Source organism: Tiliqua scincoides, chromosome 15, assembly GCF_035046505.1.
Source record: "Tiliqua scincoides isolate rTilSci1 chromosome 15, rTilSci1.hap2, whole genome shotgun sequence".
Taxonomy (NCBI): domain Eukaryota; kingdom Metazoa; phylum Chordata; class Lepidosauria; order Squamata; family Scincidae; genus Tiliqua; species Tiliqua scincoides.
In genome coordinates, this window is record NC_089835.1 from 1,904,009 (window position 1) to 1,922,303 (window position 18,295).

The 18,295-nt window shown below is 50.1% G+C and overlaps 1 protein-coding gene across 1 annotated transcript in view; it reads left to right on the forward strand.

Moving 5' to 3' along the window:
- The window catches only part of NRXN2 (neurexin 2), a 300,535-nt gene that overhangs the window by 209,965 nt on the left and 72,275 nt on the right, over window positions 1–18,295 (forward strand). The window contains exon 17 of the mRNA XM_066610141.1: window positions 9,289–9,470. Within this exon, the coding sequence (XP_066466238.1) occupies window positions 9,289–9,470 (182 nt within the window). The remainder of the gene's footprint in view (window positions 1–9,288; window positions 9,471–18,295) is intronic.

Here is an 18,295-nt window from a genome sequence, read left to right on the forward strand (position 1 = left end):
CTGGCTATCCTGGGCAGCCATGTTGAGCTCCCTGCCCCATCCGGAAGGGCCCTTGGATGATCCTTTTTAGTAGCAATTCTGGTGCGAATCTCTCTCTCTCTCTCTCTCTCTCTCTCTGCCTTTCATCCCTCCCTCTGTTCCAACTTACCCCTTTTTCCCCAGACCCTAATGGGGTGATGAATTATTCATCGCTCCCCCTTCTCCTGCAGAGTCTCTTGGGGAGGAAAGGAGAGAGGGGGAGGAATCCTTGCATCTCTGCTGGTGACCTACATTTCCCTTTCTTCCTTTCTTCCCTTAACACCTTCCCCCAATACCATTTCTCTCTCTCTCTCTCTCTCTCTCTCTCTCTCTCTCTCTCTCTCTCTCTCTCTCTCTCTCTCTCTCGTTCTCCTTCTGCAAGATGTGAATAATTGGGGTGCTTGGGGGGGAGACGGGGGATCACAAGAGCTTGCCCTTGAAGCAATTGAATCTTTGTGCTCACCATATCCCCCCACCTGCTCAGATTCCTCTGTGCGCATGCACCAGACCCGATGCAATCTCTGCCTTGGATGTGTGCATTGGTATGCAACTGACCCTCCAGCACAGAGGTTGAAGCTGGTTGCCGGTTCCTTAGCTCCACACAGACGTGCAGAAGAAGTTTGAAACAGGAGCTCCCGTTTGTGCTCCCCAACAAGCCTTGGGCTGCTGCAGCTCAAAGATCCCTGCCTCCAAGCACCCCTTCCCACTTGGTGATGGCCCAGTATTGTCCCAGAGCTCCTTTGGGGGGTGCATGATGCTTGAAATCCCAGAGATGACAGCACCTTGCAAGAAAAACAGCACCTTGGGCCTGTCGTAATTTCCAGATATCTTGTGAGAGGCAGGCTTTTGGTAATGGGGCTGTATGGTTTGGGCGCCACCCACACTCGGGTCAGGGTGCAGAGGTGTGTTGTCAGGGAAAGACTAGGATTAGAGGCAGTGAGGTGGAGTGGTTATAGCTTTAGAATAGGAGTGGGGAGACCTGAATTTCAAATTTCTGCTCTGCTAGTAGTTAGGAGACTGAATTAGGAATGTGGACTTCTCCTGGTTTGCATCTTGCCTCTGCTCTAAGCTCAGTTGGTTAGGCAAGCTGTTCCTCTGCCTCAGTCTTTCCTATGTGCAGTATGGGAATAATGCCCATCTGTCAGGGTTGTTGCATAACAATTGCATCAAGGCACAATTGGCTGCTGGTTTACTTCAAAGGTGCTGGTACTGACCTTTGAAAGTACATTATGGTTTGGGACTGGGTTATCTGAAGGATTGCCTCCCCCACTCATATGAAACTATTCATCCTTTAAGATCAGAGGGAGGGCTGAGCTTTCTTGCCACTGTCTCTGCCCTCTGAAGAGCAACTGATGATGACTTTAGGAGAGTGCCTTCACTCTGTTGACCCTGTGGAACCTCCTCCCTCATGAACTGAAATTGTCTCTGCCACACTTGGCTTTCTGATGGTACCAACAGACTTTTCTGTATCATTTAATGTTCCCAGACGTGTGTTAATTTTGTTTCTCTCGTTTTTGTATGTTTGTATTGTAATTGCATTTTTTAAAACCCTATGCCATGTGGTGTTGCCCTTCCCCGAGGCAGAGGCGGTAGAGTCCCTCCTGCTCCCTACAACCTTTGCCACCTTATTCCCACCTTTGTGTATTACATTGGCAAGCCTTTGCTTGTCTCTCCACCTGTTCCCCCCCCTTTCCAAGACACTGCCCTTGCCCTCAAGCTTGGGGAAGAGTGTGAGGTGCCATTGTGAGAGAGCTTCACCTCTGAGTTCACCTGCAGTAGCCTGGCGTCAACCTGGCCTTACTGGGGCCAAACTGGAGGTTGTGGCTGCCATGCATAAATGCGTTGCCCGCGGAAGGGCTACATACATGCCACCTCACGCACAAAACATACACCAGCCAGCAATGGAGGGAGCTGCAAAAGTGGTGAGAACACTGAGCTGGAGAGAGCTGGACTTGAGGAGCTCTGCGGAGACCCTGGTGCCAATGAAGTCTTGAATTCTCTGCATGGATGTTTTTGTAGTTTTTCTATAGTGTGTGTGTGTTTTAAATCAGCATTTCCTATGTGACTCCGAGGAAGTGTTTTGCCAGCCCTGGAGGGCTGTAGCTGGGCAATCAGCCATAATTCCCCAATGCCCTCATTTTAATTTGTTTTCACTGATATCCTGTCAGCTCCATCGTGGAGCTTGTGTGCCCTTCAGCAAGGGGAGTAGGTGGGGATTGCCTGGGCTTACCGAGGGAGAAGACACAGCTGGGGCTGTAGGTCTTTCCTTCCTGCAGTGGTGCCTCCTTCCCTTGCACTGTCCTCTGCTCCTCACTGCCATCTGGGTCTGGGTGTCACTTCCACCTTCCCTCCTCGCTCCCTAGACTTGGTGGCTGACAATTCTCTGGCTAATCAGCAAGGCTGCTGGAGACGGATGGGTGGCAAAGGGCAAGGCACAGATCCTTTGCGGGCTGCCCTTCTTGCCACCAGCACCTGTCACTTGTGGGTACAACTTTCTTAAGAGACAGGCAAACCAAATCTGTGTGTTCAAGGTCTCTCTCTTGCTGGGACACTAGAGGGCACCATACATGGTCTGGGGAGCAGGTTGAAGAGGAGTCCTTTTCCCAGCAGCCCATATGAAGCATAGCCCTTGCTGTGTGCCCACCCAGGGTTCACTGTTCAGTCCTTGGCAGACTCTCTAAGTAGGCTGAACACAGCCCCTCCTGGAGAGCTGCTGCCAGCCTGTGATGGCAAGCCATGACCTAAATGGGCCAAAGCTCTGACTCAGTAGGAGGAAGCATCTGTGCCCTGAACCAGTGGTGTAGCTTATGATCGTGTAGCCCGGTGCCAAGCTCAAAATGATACCCCAAAAGTGACATCACACCTGGAAGTGATGTCACTCCCAGGCTTTTTAAAAAGTGAAATCCACTTCCTCCCCCCAGCAGCTCGCCACCCACTTGGTCTGCCGCCTTCCCCCATTCAGTGGCATATCTAAGACATCTATCTACTGCCTGGGATCAAAGAAGATTTGTAGTCCCCCCAAGACAAAATCAAATTTAATTAAATAAATAAAAAGTGTGCCTCTGATTGGTTTGAGACACTGTGCTGAGGTAAAGAGGGACTTTTTTTCTTCCTGCTAAATACAGGAGAAGCACTACTTGAAAGCAGCTCTTTACCCAGTTAGCAGGGGTTACTGTATTATGATACATGGAAATGAGAGCTGACTCCCTATCAACACCTTATTGGTTCCCTGCTGTATCTAACATTGTAACATGTCAGTAACATAATAACATCTCATTGGCTGTCAGAAAAATCAGTCTCATAGGTTAGTTTTGTGTTATGAAAATCCACCTTTTGTTCCATAAGGCTGTTGCGTTTTCATTTTCTTCTTAATTGGCCATAACTTTGGATAGAATGCAGATATTCCAATGCAGTTTGTTTCATTGCATTTCCAGTGATATATAACATGATGGTATTATTCCTACATACCAAAATTTTCACAATTTTGGTCACTAGTGCCACGCTCAGCTTGTTGCCCCCCCTAAAGCTTGATGCCCGGTGCAACTGCTACCCCCTGCACCCCTTCGCTACGCCACTGCCCTGAACCTCCCTGGTCTAACCCCAGATGTTCACAGTTATGCAAACACAACTGATGTTTTGAAAGAAAAAATTTTCTCCCCCAGCATGGCTGGCACCTGGGTTCAGGTAAGGGCTGAGAGCCCTCCTGGCCGGGCTGAACCCTCAGCACAGCAGCAGCAAAGGCACCCACACAGGAGACAGATGGAGGCCCCAGTGCAGGGTTTAGCACCAAGGCCCCCAGCAACCTGGTTCTGGCACCCCTCCCCCACTCACTCTGTCTGCTTCCACCCTTCTGCTGTTCCACTTAGGTCAGGAGACCTTCGCCCCTCTCTCCATCCCTGCCTTGCTATTTCAAGAAAAATCTGGAGCAGAAAGGAAGCGTCATATATAGATTAGGAATTTGGTGACAGTTCTGGGATTAAATTTAAGTCTTTGAATTTCAAACATTCATATATATGAATTCATATATAATCATATATATATGTGTGTGTGTGTGTGTGTGTGTCACTGCTTCATATATATATATCTCCTTCTGGTTTCCTTTTATTGATTCTTAAGGGATGTTTGAGGAAGGAGGAAGAATTTCTCTCAAATCTTCAGATTAGGGCCCAAATCCAAACCAATTTTCCAGCACTGACATAGCTGTGCCAGTGGGGCATGTGCTGCATCTTGCCATTGGGTGGCACTCATGGAGGCCTCCTCAAAGTAAGGAAATATTTGTTCCCTTACCTTGGAGCTGCATTGCCCTTACCTTGCTGCTGGAAAGTTGGTTAGGCTTGTGCCCTAAGTCTGATGCCACTTTTTCTTTTCTCTCCCCCTCCCCTATTTATGTACATCTAAATCAGTTGTTGCCAAACTGTGGATCGGGACCAACCAGTGGGTCACAACCTAGTTTTTGGTGGGTCACCGAACAGGCAAGCTGATAGCTGACAAGGAAAATGTGTTGAGCCCTATTGAAAGTGTGATGGAGCAGCATATGCCTGTTTACTTACAAGTAAGCAACCATCTCTTTTCACTTTGAAGGTAGGCCGAGGGCAATGATCTTGATCTGATGAATGCAGGTCCCCAACAAACTCTTGAGAAGGAAGTCATCCCCTCCCCAAACTGATAAGGAAAATTTATTAGCCCTATGGAAAGTGAAACTGAGCCACATATGGGCAAGTAGGCTACTGAACCTTGGCTCTTATCGAAGGCCAGGCAAAGGGGAATGCAAGGCCACCAGAATGGTCCTGATTCGGTGAACATGGAGCTCAACAAATCACCAAAATGCAGCTTCCCCACTGTTGTAAAAAGGATTAAAATAGGCTTGAGCAGCTGATAAAGTGAATTTTTTTGGTCTCATAAAGCAAGGTGGGTCCTGGTAGAGTGTCATTTTAAAAAGGGGCGTTCCTAGAAAGTTTGGGAACCACCAATCTGAAATGTACATCCAAAAATTAGGAATATTGAGAGCAGTTAAAATTTATATCTGAATATGAGCAAACTAATTGGAGTTAAGAGAAAAGGGGGAAGAACTTCTTCCTCTTTCTTATGATTGGGTGTAGCATAGAGGTTAAGAGACTGAGCTGTGAATCGGGAGTTCCATGCTTTGATTCTTGGCTCTACCACAACCCTCATTTAGTGACCTCAGGCAAACTGCTCCCTCTCAGCCTTGGTCTTTCCCATCTGCAAAATGGAGAGAATAATCTACTTTACAGGATTATTGTGAAGAAATCATCAAGGTAGTACAGAGGTACCCAGACTCCTATCCGGGGGTCATTTGTCTCGGGGACCCCCAATCCAGCCCACAGGGAGCCTCCAATCTCCAGTGAGCCTCTGGCCCTCCAGAGACTTGCTGGAGCCCACACTGGTCGACTCGACTGCTCTCAGTGTAAGGGTGACTGTTTGACCCCTTGTGTGAACTGCAGGCCGAGCTCTCCCTCCACTACTGGCTGTTTCACATCTGTGAAGCAGCAGCAGCTGTGAAGGAAAGGCCGGCCTTACTTCGTGCAAGGCCTTGAGCTATCGTGGACCTTCATTCATTCATGTTTCATCTCTAATATATTCATTTATGTAAATTTATTCAAATTTGAAATGTAAATTAATTTCTTTTTGCCTGGCCCCCAACACAATCAGAGAGAAGATGTGGCCCTCCTGCCAAAAAGTTTGGACACCCCTGAGGTAGTGCATGGGAAGTGTTCAGAAAGCCCTATAATGCTCCATTTCTTTACTTGTTTGTTTTTTTCCTTGTTTCGGAGATTTTTGTCCTCCTTTTCCACCCAGATCCCCTGAGAAGCTCCCTGGTATTAATAAAAAAGACATAAAATGTTATGTCATACATAAATGAATCTTATACTTTAAAAAAAAAAAAGAATGTTTGCCCCTATGGCACACTGAAGCAGGGGCAGGCGCCAGAGGTTTCTGAATCAGCTTAAAGAGAAATCATGGTGCAGTCTAGGCATGTCTAAGTTCAATGGGGCTGACTTCCCAGGAAATGTGTACAGGATTGCAGCCAAGTGACAGGGAATGTGACAGGGAATGACAGCTCCCCAGGCCAGCCTAAAGGAGAAAATCTTTTGGGAAGTGTACTTCCGCTCCCTGGCAAAAGGGGAGGTGTGGAAGAGGCAGAAGAAGGAGTTGTGTTTTGCCGCTGGGAGGGAAAGACTGTCAGTGGGTGAAATGCACCACCTTTCATTTCTCTCTGCACTTGCAAATGTGCCCATGAATCCCCTTCTGTCCTCTGCTGCTGCCAGTCCCTCTCAGCCCATCCCCTTTTTTCAAAAGGTTGGTTTCAAGATAACTTAGGGAGTGAGTGGGAGAGGAAGTGCCTGTAGGAGAGTAGCCAGATGCTCTGGGCATTCCTACTTGAATGTCCTCTCACCTCCCAGGCTCTTGGAAAACAAGACCTCAAAAGGTTCACGTCTACAATGAGAGGGAAGAGGAACTAGGAATATGAATAAAAGGCTGAACTTAGTCTTGTATTTGGTGGCATGGTTGGATGTTGTCACTCAATCATAGAGTTGGAAGGTTCCCTAGAGGTCATCTAGACCAACTCCTTGCTCAGTACAGGCAAATGTGTAATAATGTGAAAGAACTAAAGCTTATACCCTGGTGGTGTCTGTCTCCTTGGAGGCCTGCAAGGATGACGAGTTTAGGTAGGAGTCTGTGCAGTCCTGCAGGGGTGCATATTGCACATGTGAGCTGGGAATGCCTAAAACAGAGCAACTAATGGAAGGAGACTTTGTGTTTGTGTTTGTTGTTGGGGGTGCTCCTTGCCAGATGCCCTGGAGACTCGATTCATACGCTGAGTTCACAATCAAAATTAGTGCACGATTCACAGTATGTTGATGGCAGCGAGACTCTGCTTTGCCACGGGTACAGAAGAAGATCGTTGCCTAGGAAAGATCTGGGCTTGCAATGACAGAAGACTCAGCTCTTCTGTCAGTGCAGGTTTTCTTGGCAGATTCTCTCTTACTGAAGACTGTCTTTGTTTCTAGGTTTCTGTGACCTCATCAGCATGGATTTGGTTAACCTTATAGGAGTTGTGCAAAGGTGGAAAGTTATTGCAATTGTGGGGTTTCTGATTGCAGTATAAGAGTTTAAAAGCATGAAATGCATGGAGGGAAAGCTAAGAACAGGAAGACTGGAGATGAACTGTGGAGGAGAGGAGAGTGTTGGGCAAGAGCTTTGGAGCAGAACTTCTCGTTTAGAGGCTGGTAAAACTGGAGAAGGACACTGAAAGAATGCGAGAGAGCAAATGGTGCCAGCTTTCAGGCTACACTGGATTGCTGGCTAGAGATCCTCCTGGTAGGCAGGAGGCTCCTGTTAGGCTGAAACAGTCCTGGGGCTAGTCTCGTGCCCTAATGCCACCTCCCCCCAGCCTCATTCCAAGATGAAGCTGGCTGGAATCCTCTAAAGTGTTCATCTTTAAGATGCTGCAAGACTCATGCTCAGGTTTTTTTTTCTTCCATGACAAGTAATGGCAAATAGAGTTCCAAATTCAGACTGTCCTTAGCTTTTTTTGAGAGGCCATTGGGGCCAAATTAAATGGGGGTGGGTCTTTTGAAGCTGAAAATGCTTCTCAAATCTCTCCGCCCACCCAGCATTGCAGTTTGAACCTTCTGGAGAGAGAAAGCAGTCTGTGGAGAACTTGAGATCTGGGAAGCACTAGCTCTAGGCAGGGCAGGATTCCAGGGCAATTTTAGTTTTGGAGGGATAGTGGCATACCTGGTGCATCTTAAAAGGCTTATGCCTCCCTCCCCCTGCACTTATTATGAGCTGCTGAGATGCAGGAGGAGTGCCAAAGCAGAATCAGTCTCTGCAGGGCTGGCCAGGGAGACAGATGAGATGACCGTGCAGGAGCCCCTCTTGGTGGCAGCTAATGGGGGGAGAGCTGAGTGGCCAGAAGACTGATGGGCCTGCCTCAACTCCTTTTCCCCTCTGTCTATCATTGTGGGCCCCCTTCCCACCCAGTCCCTGTTGTGGGAGCAAAAGCCACTGTGGGATGGAGGTTCATTCACAGGTGGGGAGGGCAGACAGATGGAGCTGCCTTCTGGGGAGAGGGGTAGCAGAGGTGTTGTACTGGAGACTCCCAAGTTTGGCTCTGGGGCATGGCAGTCCAGGCCCCAGCATCGTCCCTTCAGCCAGAGAGATGAGATTTTCCTGCCCGCCCAAACCTGATAACAATTATTCTGAATGGGGTACATTTGTTACATAAGGACAAATTTTGTGTGGGATTGCCCTTCATGCTCAGATGTGAAGATGTCTCTAGATGTTCTCTAGATGTCGGCAATTTTTACAGTGGGGAGGGAAACATAGAAAAACACTGCGTATGCTCAGACTTTTTATGATTAAAACACATAATGCTGTATAAACATGGATATCAATGCAGGACGTGGTTTAACTTTCTCAGATTGTGTGTGTTTAATTCTGGTTTGTGTTGGAAGATACTGTTTGAGCACCCTGTCGTTTTAAACGCACACCCCCTCCCCCAACCCAAGAAAGATTTAGGTTTATGATTCTACAAAGTGGTCATTTTGAGGATGTAAAGGAAATTTTCCTTAAAATGAGAAAATTCAAAACTGCAGTTCACATCTAAATTTCCAAGAGTGGCTCTCAGTGCGTATTGTGTTGTACAAAACACACTGTAGTTGACCTCTGATGAATATACAGTGAGCCCAGCTGGAACAGACCTAAGGCTAATCTTTTGGGGGGGCATCCTGTTTCCGATAGTGGCTGACCAGGTGCCCAGGTGGGGAGGCACGAGCAGGTGATGAATGCTGGAACCCCCTCCCACCATGGCTTCCCTGCAGCTGGGATACTGGGCGCGCCTGCTCTTGACCCTGAGGTTCTACATCACCACTGTTACTAGGAGCCAGTGATATACTTGCCCTCCATGAGTCTGTCTAATCCCCTTTGGAAGTCCTCTAAAGCTAGCCATGTCTTGTGGCAGGGATTTCCACAGGTGAATGATGAGCTGTGTTTTTAAAGAAGTTTCTTTTTCTCCTTTCTGCATGAACAACTCACCCACCCACCAAGTGTTTATGAGAAAGGGGGGAAACTGCTGAACTGTGAGGCTTCCCCAAAGGATGCATGGCCTTTGATTATAAGCTCTTTGCGGATGGAATCTGCCCAGGTTTGCCTGTTACACTGATAATGCTGCCCTGGATCGAATCCTGCCCTGGAAACTCTGTGTTTGACCATCTTTCTCTCTTTCCTTTCTCTTCTTATTTCCAGCTGGCACAACGTACATTTTTGGGAAGGGCGGGGCGCTGATCACGTACACATGGCCTCCAAATGACCGCCCCAGCACGCGGGCTGACCGGTTGGCTGTGGGCTTCAGCACGCATCAGAAGAATGCCATTCTAGTGCGGGTGGACAGCGCCTCAGGACTTGGTGACTACTTGCAACTGCACATAGTAAGGAGCAGGGGAGGAGTGGGGTCCGGTGGGGAGGGGAGGATGGCTTGATGAGGTGGGAAACCCAGGCAGGGTGCATGCCCAAATAGTCTTGGGCCTGGATCCTATCAAAACTGGGCCCCAAATATTGCCCTTTCCCCATTTTTTACAATTATGGGGATGTGCACAGCCCTAAATTGGATTGGGGAGATTGGCGGGAACAAAGGGCGGTCTCTGCTTAGTCGGGGGGGGGGGGCGGATCAGGTGTTGCAAGGCAGAGGAGCAAATGAAATGTGCAATCCACTGTGGATCTTTGCTGGCTACCTAAAAATTCCTATCCTTATGACTGGTGGGTGCATGTCCAGTTCTATTCAAAAATGCTCTCCTTACATGGGAGGGATAAGGGTTGCCATGCCTGGGGTTTTGGGGTCTGAGCTGGCCAACATTCTCCTTTTTGCTACCTTATGCCCTAAGTGGTTTCTGAAAACTGGGGTCCATCTTCTCCTTCTTTTCTTTGGGGGGAGGGGCAGAAAGCAACACACTCACTGCACCCTACATTGCAGGTCTGCGGGGAGGCTTTTGTGCCTTGGCGATTCACATGCCAAGTTGCTGGGCTTCCCCAATTTTAGTGTGTCTGGCTCTTAATGCATCCAGATACAACACTGTGATCGTTCCAAGTCAGGGGTCACTCCCTAAGGGCACAATCCTGACCTTCACTTGGGCCGGCGCCCTTCACTTCACCTCAGGAGGTGGTGCAAGTCCATGGAGACCCATAGGGGAGAAGGTGCCTTGCCTGGAGGTAAGGGGAAACATTTCCCCTCGCCTCTGGCTGAGCCACCATGGGCCCCTATCCTGCACTGGATACAGTGCAAGCCTTTTGGCTTGCCTGTTCCAGCGCAGGATAGGATTGCGTCCTAAGCGTCCAAGCTGCCTAATTTTAAGCCATTAAACCGCAGCTGAAATTCTTCCCTCTATAACTGCAAGCACTAATCTTGGGCAGTGGAGCTGCTTGCTGTGGTTCCAAAAGGAACTCTGCATGCACTCAGAGGTTCTACCTTTTATTTGTCACCCTGTGTACCCCAGAACCAAACTCATTATTTTTTCCCCCTCCAAAGGAGCTGAGCCATGTGTGTGCACTTGAGTGAGATGCCATTTAAATTTGACAGTTCTCCCATGCCAGTTTGCAAGGCCCTCTCTGCCTTATGACACCCAGCTGTTCATCAGAGCCAAGGCTCAGCTGTGGAACTTGGGGTTCTCCTTTTGAGGGAGATTTCCCAGGATGTCTGATATTTAGTTTTTAATAAAATTGTTTCACTTGGGGGGGGGATTGACAGAAGATGGAAGTAGCGCTTTGATTGAGGGTCTCTGTGTATTTCTGGGGTGGGGGATATTTTGTGCTCTTTTCTGCTGTCACTGGGGGACGCCCCTCCTGCCCAGTTCCCTTCCATGCTACCGCCTCATTTCCAAGTGGGACAAACTGATTAATTCTTCGTTTGTACGAACCTGGCATCATGCGCAGGCCGCAGGCGCCTAGTCCATCTCTGTGTCGTTCCTATTAATATTTATGCATTAATGGCTGTGCAAGATATGGGGGGGGGGGAGGAAGAGAAAGCTCCTTGCTAAATGAAATACTCATTGCCCGGGATGGGGAGGGAACATGACTCTGGAGGTGAATTTCTCTCTTGTGCAGACATGTGCGTCTGTGGTCAGGCAGCCCATCTGCCAGGCTGCAGAGTCCTTCCTTCTTCACTCTTCAGGTTGCCATGGCTGCAAAGAGAGGCTCCATTTTGGGTCTTGGTTGGCTTTGGCTGGGCTTTGCCCGCCTGAGATGGCTTGGGTGCTCTATCAACCGGAGGCAACCTGTCCAGGTGAAACCTGGGCCTGCCCTGCAGAGACTCCAGGCTCAGTGAGGCGCATGAGAGATGCTGCAGGGTGCCCTGACTGTCAGTGCTCTCCAGTTCAGACCACTGCTCTGTGCACCTTTCTCTTCAGTTGGCTGTTGGCCACTTGGGAGAGAGAGTCTCCTTATGGTTGGCAAGTGCCTGGTACGAGCCTCTCTTCCGCGATGCCCTCTTCTCTAGAGGAAGGGAATTTCCACCTGCAGTCATGGCTAAAATCTGCGTGGCTAAAATCGCAGTTTTGCACCTTGGCAAGCAGGGACTGTTCTGTAACCTGCAGAGATTAGATGCGCTGGTGCAGCTGGATGCTTGTAATGGGTGGATGGGAGGCACAGACGCTCCCTGTCTCAGCTCTGCTCCCTCCTCTTAAACCTGCTTCCTACTGAGTCAGGCTCTCTATCTCAGCACTGTCGAGCACGGACCGGTAGCATCTTTGCAGGGTTTCAGACAAGGGTCTTTCCTTGCCTTTCCTGGGGATCATGTCAGGGGATGAACCTGGGGTTTTTCAGTAGGATTCATTGGAGGGTCAATTCTTGGCATCTGCCTCCCTTCTCAGGCAGGCAGGGTCATGTCAGGGGTTTTCTGTATGCAGATTAGAGACTCTACCACTGAATGACAGTTCCCACCCTGAGTTTCATTGTCGATTGTGATAATACTGCAAACCATTGCCTGCTTGCTTGCATACCTGTCTTGGGGGTTGGGGAGGGAGTAAGCTTGCTTTCTGAAAATAAATAAGCAAAGAAAAATTAAAACAATCCAGGATGTGGAATTAACTCTTTCTAAGTTAATTCTTAGGAGTTGGAACAGAAAGGGGTGGGTAGGTGGGTGCTAGGACTCCAGAGCCCGTTACCTGCTGCCAGAGCCAAAGCATGTTCCTGTGGAGCTCATGGAAGGCTGCATAAACTTTCTCAAGCTGCAACCCTGTTGTCAAGTGGGGAAAAAAAATTGAGGGGAGATTTTAGATGGCTGGAAGCATTTTTCCCTGTCTCTGCGTACCTGCTGTCCAGAGCTTGTGAAATCAGAGACCATGTTTTGGATGATGAGTTGCTGGCCCAGGCACATCTCTGGAGTGTTTCTGCAGCAGTTGCCCTGGGACTTGTCCATCATGAGACAGAGAGGCTTGTCCTTCCCCCATGACATGCTCTCTCTTGCTAAGAACTACCAGTTCCAGAATTCCTTGTGCACAGCAGCATTGAAATTGGGGGCACTGATCCTAGGAAGAGTGGGAGCCAATGCTGCTGGTTCTGCAGAACCAGGGGACATCCACCACAATTGAGTTTCGGAAGAGTTTCTTTACATAGCATGTGATTAGTCTGTGGAACTCCTTGCCACACGATGTGCTGGTGGTGTCTGGCCTAGATGCCTTTAAAGGGGGTTTGGACAGACTTCTGGAAGAAAAGTCCATCACAGATTGCAAGCCGTGATGGGAATGTGCAACCTCCTGGTTTTAGAAGTAGGCTATATCTGAATGCCAGGTGCAAGGGAGGGCATCAGGATGAAGCTATCTTGTCTTGTGTGCTCCCAAAGGCACCTGGTGGGCAACTGTGGACGTCTAGTCCAGGAAGCTGGACTAGATGGATCCACTGGGGCTCTTCTTAGGTTCTTATGTTCTGGGAGGATTTACAGGCCTGAATAAATAATAAATAAATAATATAGGAGCAGAATGTCTAGTTCATTCACATCATATTGCCATGCCTGGTGGCTATCAATATAAATCAGGTAGACAGAAACAGCAGGAAGTTAAATAAAGGGAAAGAAAGAGGTTCAAGGACTTCCTCAGCCCTCTAGTTATGGGGTGGGGATGGTGACGTGTGTGGAAGGGATGCCCAAAACTATGCCTAGACCCTGCCCACCAGCCCCCTGGCATCATGTGTTCCGGCCAAGGAAGGGACACAAGAAGCACCAAGCTGGGCTGCTGTGCTTTGGCACGCTATCAAGGGCACCCTCGTCTCTCCGCCTGCCCCATGGTGTGTGCCAGGCGAGGTGCCGCCACTAATCCTGCATGGCAGGAGAGCAAGCAGGCCGACTGCAAGAGTGCCCAGCGTGTCAGGCGGGCCCCTGGGGCAGCTGAGCTCCACTCCGGCGTCTTCGCCTCACATCCTCCTCTTCCTAATGGCCCTGTCAGGCTAACACAGGCCGACAGTGTCACCTGATTGGTGCAGACGCGGCAGTGTCTGTGTGCTTCGCGTGGCGCAGCGTCCTTGGCCCAGGGTTCCCAGCCTGTGACTGCGTGTCCATCTTTAGTCTGTCCAAAGAGAGCCAAATGGAGAGAGAGAGTCTGAGCTGGAGCTGTTGTGTCAGGCCGGGAGGAACTGTTCCTCTCGCCACACCTGCGCAGGCTCCTCTCTGCCCTTCCAGGTGCCTCCTCTACCTGCTTGAAGACTGGATGTTGAGCTTCCTTTTTTCTGCCACACACCTGTGATCTTGGAAAGAGAGGAAGGGAGTGATTGGCTTCTCCTTTGAATCCATTGTGGGGCATGAATTCCTCCTTCTGTTGTATGTGCCCTCCTGGGCTGTTTCTCCTGCCCTACTCATTCCCCCCTCTAGCCCCCCAATACCTTGCCCCAGGCAGGGAACAGTTGATCTGCAGTAGCCACTCCCCTTTTATGCAGGTGAATATTGGGGGACAGATGGAAGAGAAGGACAGGAAATAGTGGAGATGGTGTGAGTGTGGGCAGAATCCTACCCTGCACTGGAACAGGCAAGCCAAGAGGCTTGCACTGTATCCAGCGCAGGATAGGGGCCCAAGGTAGCTCAGCCAGAGGCAAGGGGAAACTTTTCAGAGGCAAGGGTGCCCTTTCCCCTATGGGTCTCCTCGGACTTGCACCACCTCCTGAGTTTTATGCCGCTCCAAACTCCCCAGGAATGAGGGTTGGGATCCAGCATAAGTGCTTGATCCCAGCCCCGCCTCCCGCTGCCCCCAGGGCTGCCCACTGCCTGCTCTTCCCCCCCCCGCCCACCTCCCTCCTGCCTCCTCTCCACCTTCACCCACCCTGGAGGCTTGCATCGGCCCAGCTGGGCTGACGCAAGCCCTGCTGAGGAAGCTGGTGCAGAGGCTTGTGTCATCCTCCTAAGGCCCGGCTTCCTCCCGAGGAGGCACAAACGTGTCTTACAGCAAGGTGCAAGGGACTTGCGCTGGCCCATGGGCGCCTCAGGATTGCACCCTGTGTGTGTTTAGCATGGACTTTTTCAGGTTTCCAGCCTCCCCAAGATTCTCCAGGAATCTCTCTCCTGTGGCTTTGCTGTGAAGATGGTTCTGTTCAGATGGTTCAGAAGACTGTGTACCCCCCCCCCATTCATGCAATGTGGTGTCTTAAATTCAGTATAGCCACTGCCCTGTTGGACCAGACCAAGTCAAGGCCATTTTGCATCCAGCATTCTGCTTCCCAAAATGAGCCTGGTCTCTTCTGCCCATGCAGCAGCCATCTGTCTCCACTGTTTTTCCCCTCCCACTTCCTGGATTTTGAAAAGGGGAGGGGAATGGAACACAAGTGTGGAGGTGAAGAGGGTGGTGGCCTGGGCAGTGGTTCACACACATTTAGCACCAGGACCCACTTTTTAGAATGAGAACCTGTCAGGACCCACCGGAAGTGATGTCATGACTGGAAGTGACGTCATCAAGCAGGAAAATTTTTAGCAATCCTATATGGCAATCCTACCCAGGAGTAAGCCGCATTGACTATAATTGTTAAAAGCATATACTTGGTAGCCTGTGAAAAGTACAGATCTGTGACATTTCCCCAAATGCAGTCACATCCCATGGTAGCATCAAGTCTAATATATTAAAAATAAAATATTGAAATGAATGGGGACCAACCTGAAATGGGCTCATGACCCACCTAGTGAGTCCCGACCCACAATTTGAGAAACACTGGGCTAGAGAGTCAGAATCACAACACAAGAGGAAGTGTGGATTGGTAGAGAGACTCCAGTGCTCCAGTCCACCCCTCTTCTCTCCACCACACTTCCAATCCTGCTTCTGTACTGGTGGCTGGTTTGCCATCTAAAATGCAAATAGGTCTCCTGAAAACAGCCAGCTAGAAACCCACAAACAAGCCATCAAGGATGGCCAACCCACGTTGTGTGCTTTCTAGCATTTGGTATCCTGTGGTGTACTTCCTTGGTACATAGAGGCTCAGTTTGGCTTTGATGGCCAACAGCAGCACATGTTAGCAGGCAGAGAACTTCTGGATGGGTTGAGATGTGTGGACAGAGTTTCCACCCATGGATCACTAAGGCTATGAGTGTCTTTGTGTGTCTCCTTGACCACCATATAGCCATGCTCAGCCAGGAGCTAGGGAATGGGGTTCCAAGGCAAGAGGGACCCCCAGCGTTGGTGCCAAGAGGGACCCCTAAAGCATTGGTGCCAGATCACCTCCCAGGCTAAGGCAATATTTAGTGTCTTCCAAAGCAGACTGGGAGGGAAGGATGTCCCGTTCCCCCCCCCCCCCACATCCCTCTCTCTGAGCTGCTCACAGCTGCCACAACAGACAAAGCTCCTCTCTGCTGGAGCCCTCAGAGCCAGGGAGATGCGCGTTAGCCATGACACTTGTACAATGGCGGCTGCCAGCACACTCTGCCCAGCTTTAGGGGAGGGGAGACAGCGAGCGCAGCTGATTGGCAGGGGGCACCAGGTCCAGAGTTTGTGTGTGTGTGTGTGTGTGTATGTGATTAGATTCCACACCCACTATCTCTGTCTTTTTCATGGGCCTTCTGTGTTCTGGGCACATGTAGAGCACTGATGTGTTGCCTCATTTGAGACATCCTGCACTGTGATTCAGGGAATGCCTTTGAGGTGCCTTGTTTGTTTGTTTGTTTGTTTGTTTGTTTGTTTGTTTGTTTGTTTGTTTGTTTGTTTGTTTGTTTGTTTGAGTTTTTTTTTTTTAAGGTGTCATCTAAAACCACTGCTCCTCCGGGCTCATGATTTTGAGTGTGTGAGACATCCCTGCCCCCTAGAGTTCACTAAGCCTAAGTCCCTATAGCTTTGCATCTGCTTTCCTTTTGCCCCTGCCTTCAGCCCTCCCTCAGTTGTCTCCCTCCTGCCAATACCTCAATTGTCTCTTTGCTCAGTATCTAGCGTTCTGTGCCCCGATGGAGTCATTGGTACTACTAAGTGAAAGGGCAGTCTCAGCCTGCTTGCCTGTTTGGGGTGTGTGTGGCAGTGGGGAAGGAGGAAGAAGCTCTCTGTGCCTGCTTAGGCACAGAGCTTGCCCAAGGCCCCCTCCCCAAGGCACATGCACCTGCACTGTGTCCTCGCCCAGCAGGTAGCAGGTAGAAAGCCACCCTTTTGGTCACCGTGATCATGGTTATTATATCTGTTGTCTCATTACGGCAGGCGCCAGACATAAGCTTGGCTCCTGGTTTTCAGCCCAGCCACAGGCTCCTCGGTTGTGACAATGAGAATTGTAATGTTCTAAGCAGAGCAACATCGCAGTATGGGATATTCTTGGGGGGGGGAGTGGGAGGGAGCTTAATGAGAGCCTGAACCTCTCCCCCCAACACTCTCCAGGACACATTTTCAATGAGCGGGTTCGGCTCTCAACCACATGCAGGTGTCAGCAGACAGTGTTCGTCTTTGGGTGCTTGGAGGGCAGGGATCCCAGACCAGGACTGTTTCTGGTGTTGTTCTGAAGTTGCATATGAAGCAGTATTGACAACCACTGACTGGCAGTGGCCACCCTCCAGGGTCTCAGACAAGGGCTTTTTCCCCAGCCCTCTGTGAGAGATTGTACCTGGGACCTTCTGAATGCAAAGCAGGGACTCTACCACTTTGCCAGGGACCTTCAGTGTGAGCCTTGGTCTGTAACTCAGCATTGTGAGACACTGACTGGCAACAGCTCTTCAGAGTTTTGGAGGAGCGTCTTTCTCAGCCCTACCCGGAGATGCTGCCAGGTCCCCACATGGAATTGCCTGTGTGTGAAGCAGGGGCTGTGCCTTCCTCGTCTGCTGCTGCCTGGATCTCTCTGCTCCTTCCCAGAACTCCAGTGCACCCTGGCTGGCTGTGCTTGTGGCGCTCCCTGTCCCTTGGAGGCTGGCCAACTTTTTTTTCACCGTTCATCCTGCCTGGATTTTTATGTGCCCTGCTCTGGACCAGTGCTTTTCACCTTGCCTCAAATCCAGAACTGCAACATGGGACCCATGTTTCAGAGCCCAGCAAGCGAGAGAAGGATGTGGCAGCCGTGGCAGGCCCCCCCCCCAAAACCAAAGTCCCCAGTCAGATTTGCCGCACCTCAAACCCCTTGCTTGGCTCCTGCCCAGTGGTGCAGGTCTGGGCCTCAAAAGGCAGCGGCAGCACTGCTGTGGCCATCTGTAGTTGGAGTACGACCCACTTTTTCCTCTGAGGCACCTTTAGGTGGGTTCAGCAGCCTTACTTACAGTTTCATTCAGTTTGCCGGTGTGGTAGTTTTTGGTTTTTCAGTGGCATTAGTGACCCTGAGCCACGGGGCTTGGACTGCTTAGGGTCCTGGTGCCCCCACCAGGCATGCATTCAGAGACTTCATGGTATGCCCACAACTGGAAGCATATTTTGGGGAGAAATCTGAGTGGGTCAGACAGGGGGTTCTATCTGTCACATTCTTGTGCAGCTGGGATGCTTCTGAGACCTGAAGCATCCACTAGGATTTCCCATCCTCCTCTTGACTCCTTCCACATGGATGGATGGATGGATGTGGAATTGAAGGTGTGGGCAGGGTGTGTATGTGGAGACAGGGCTGGCTGCATCATGAGGTGGTGTTGGATTGATTGGGGAGATGACTGTCATAAGAACATAAGAACAGCCCCACTGGATCAGGCCATAGGCCCATCTAGTCCAGCTTCCTGTATCTCACAGCGGCCCACCAAATGCCCCAGGGAGCACACCAGATAACAAGAGACCTGCAAGGCCTCCTGGGAATTGTAGTTAAGAACATAAGAACAGCCCCACTGGATCAGACCATAGGCCCATCTAGT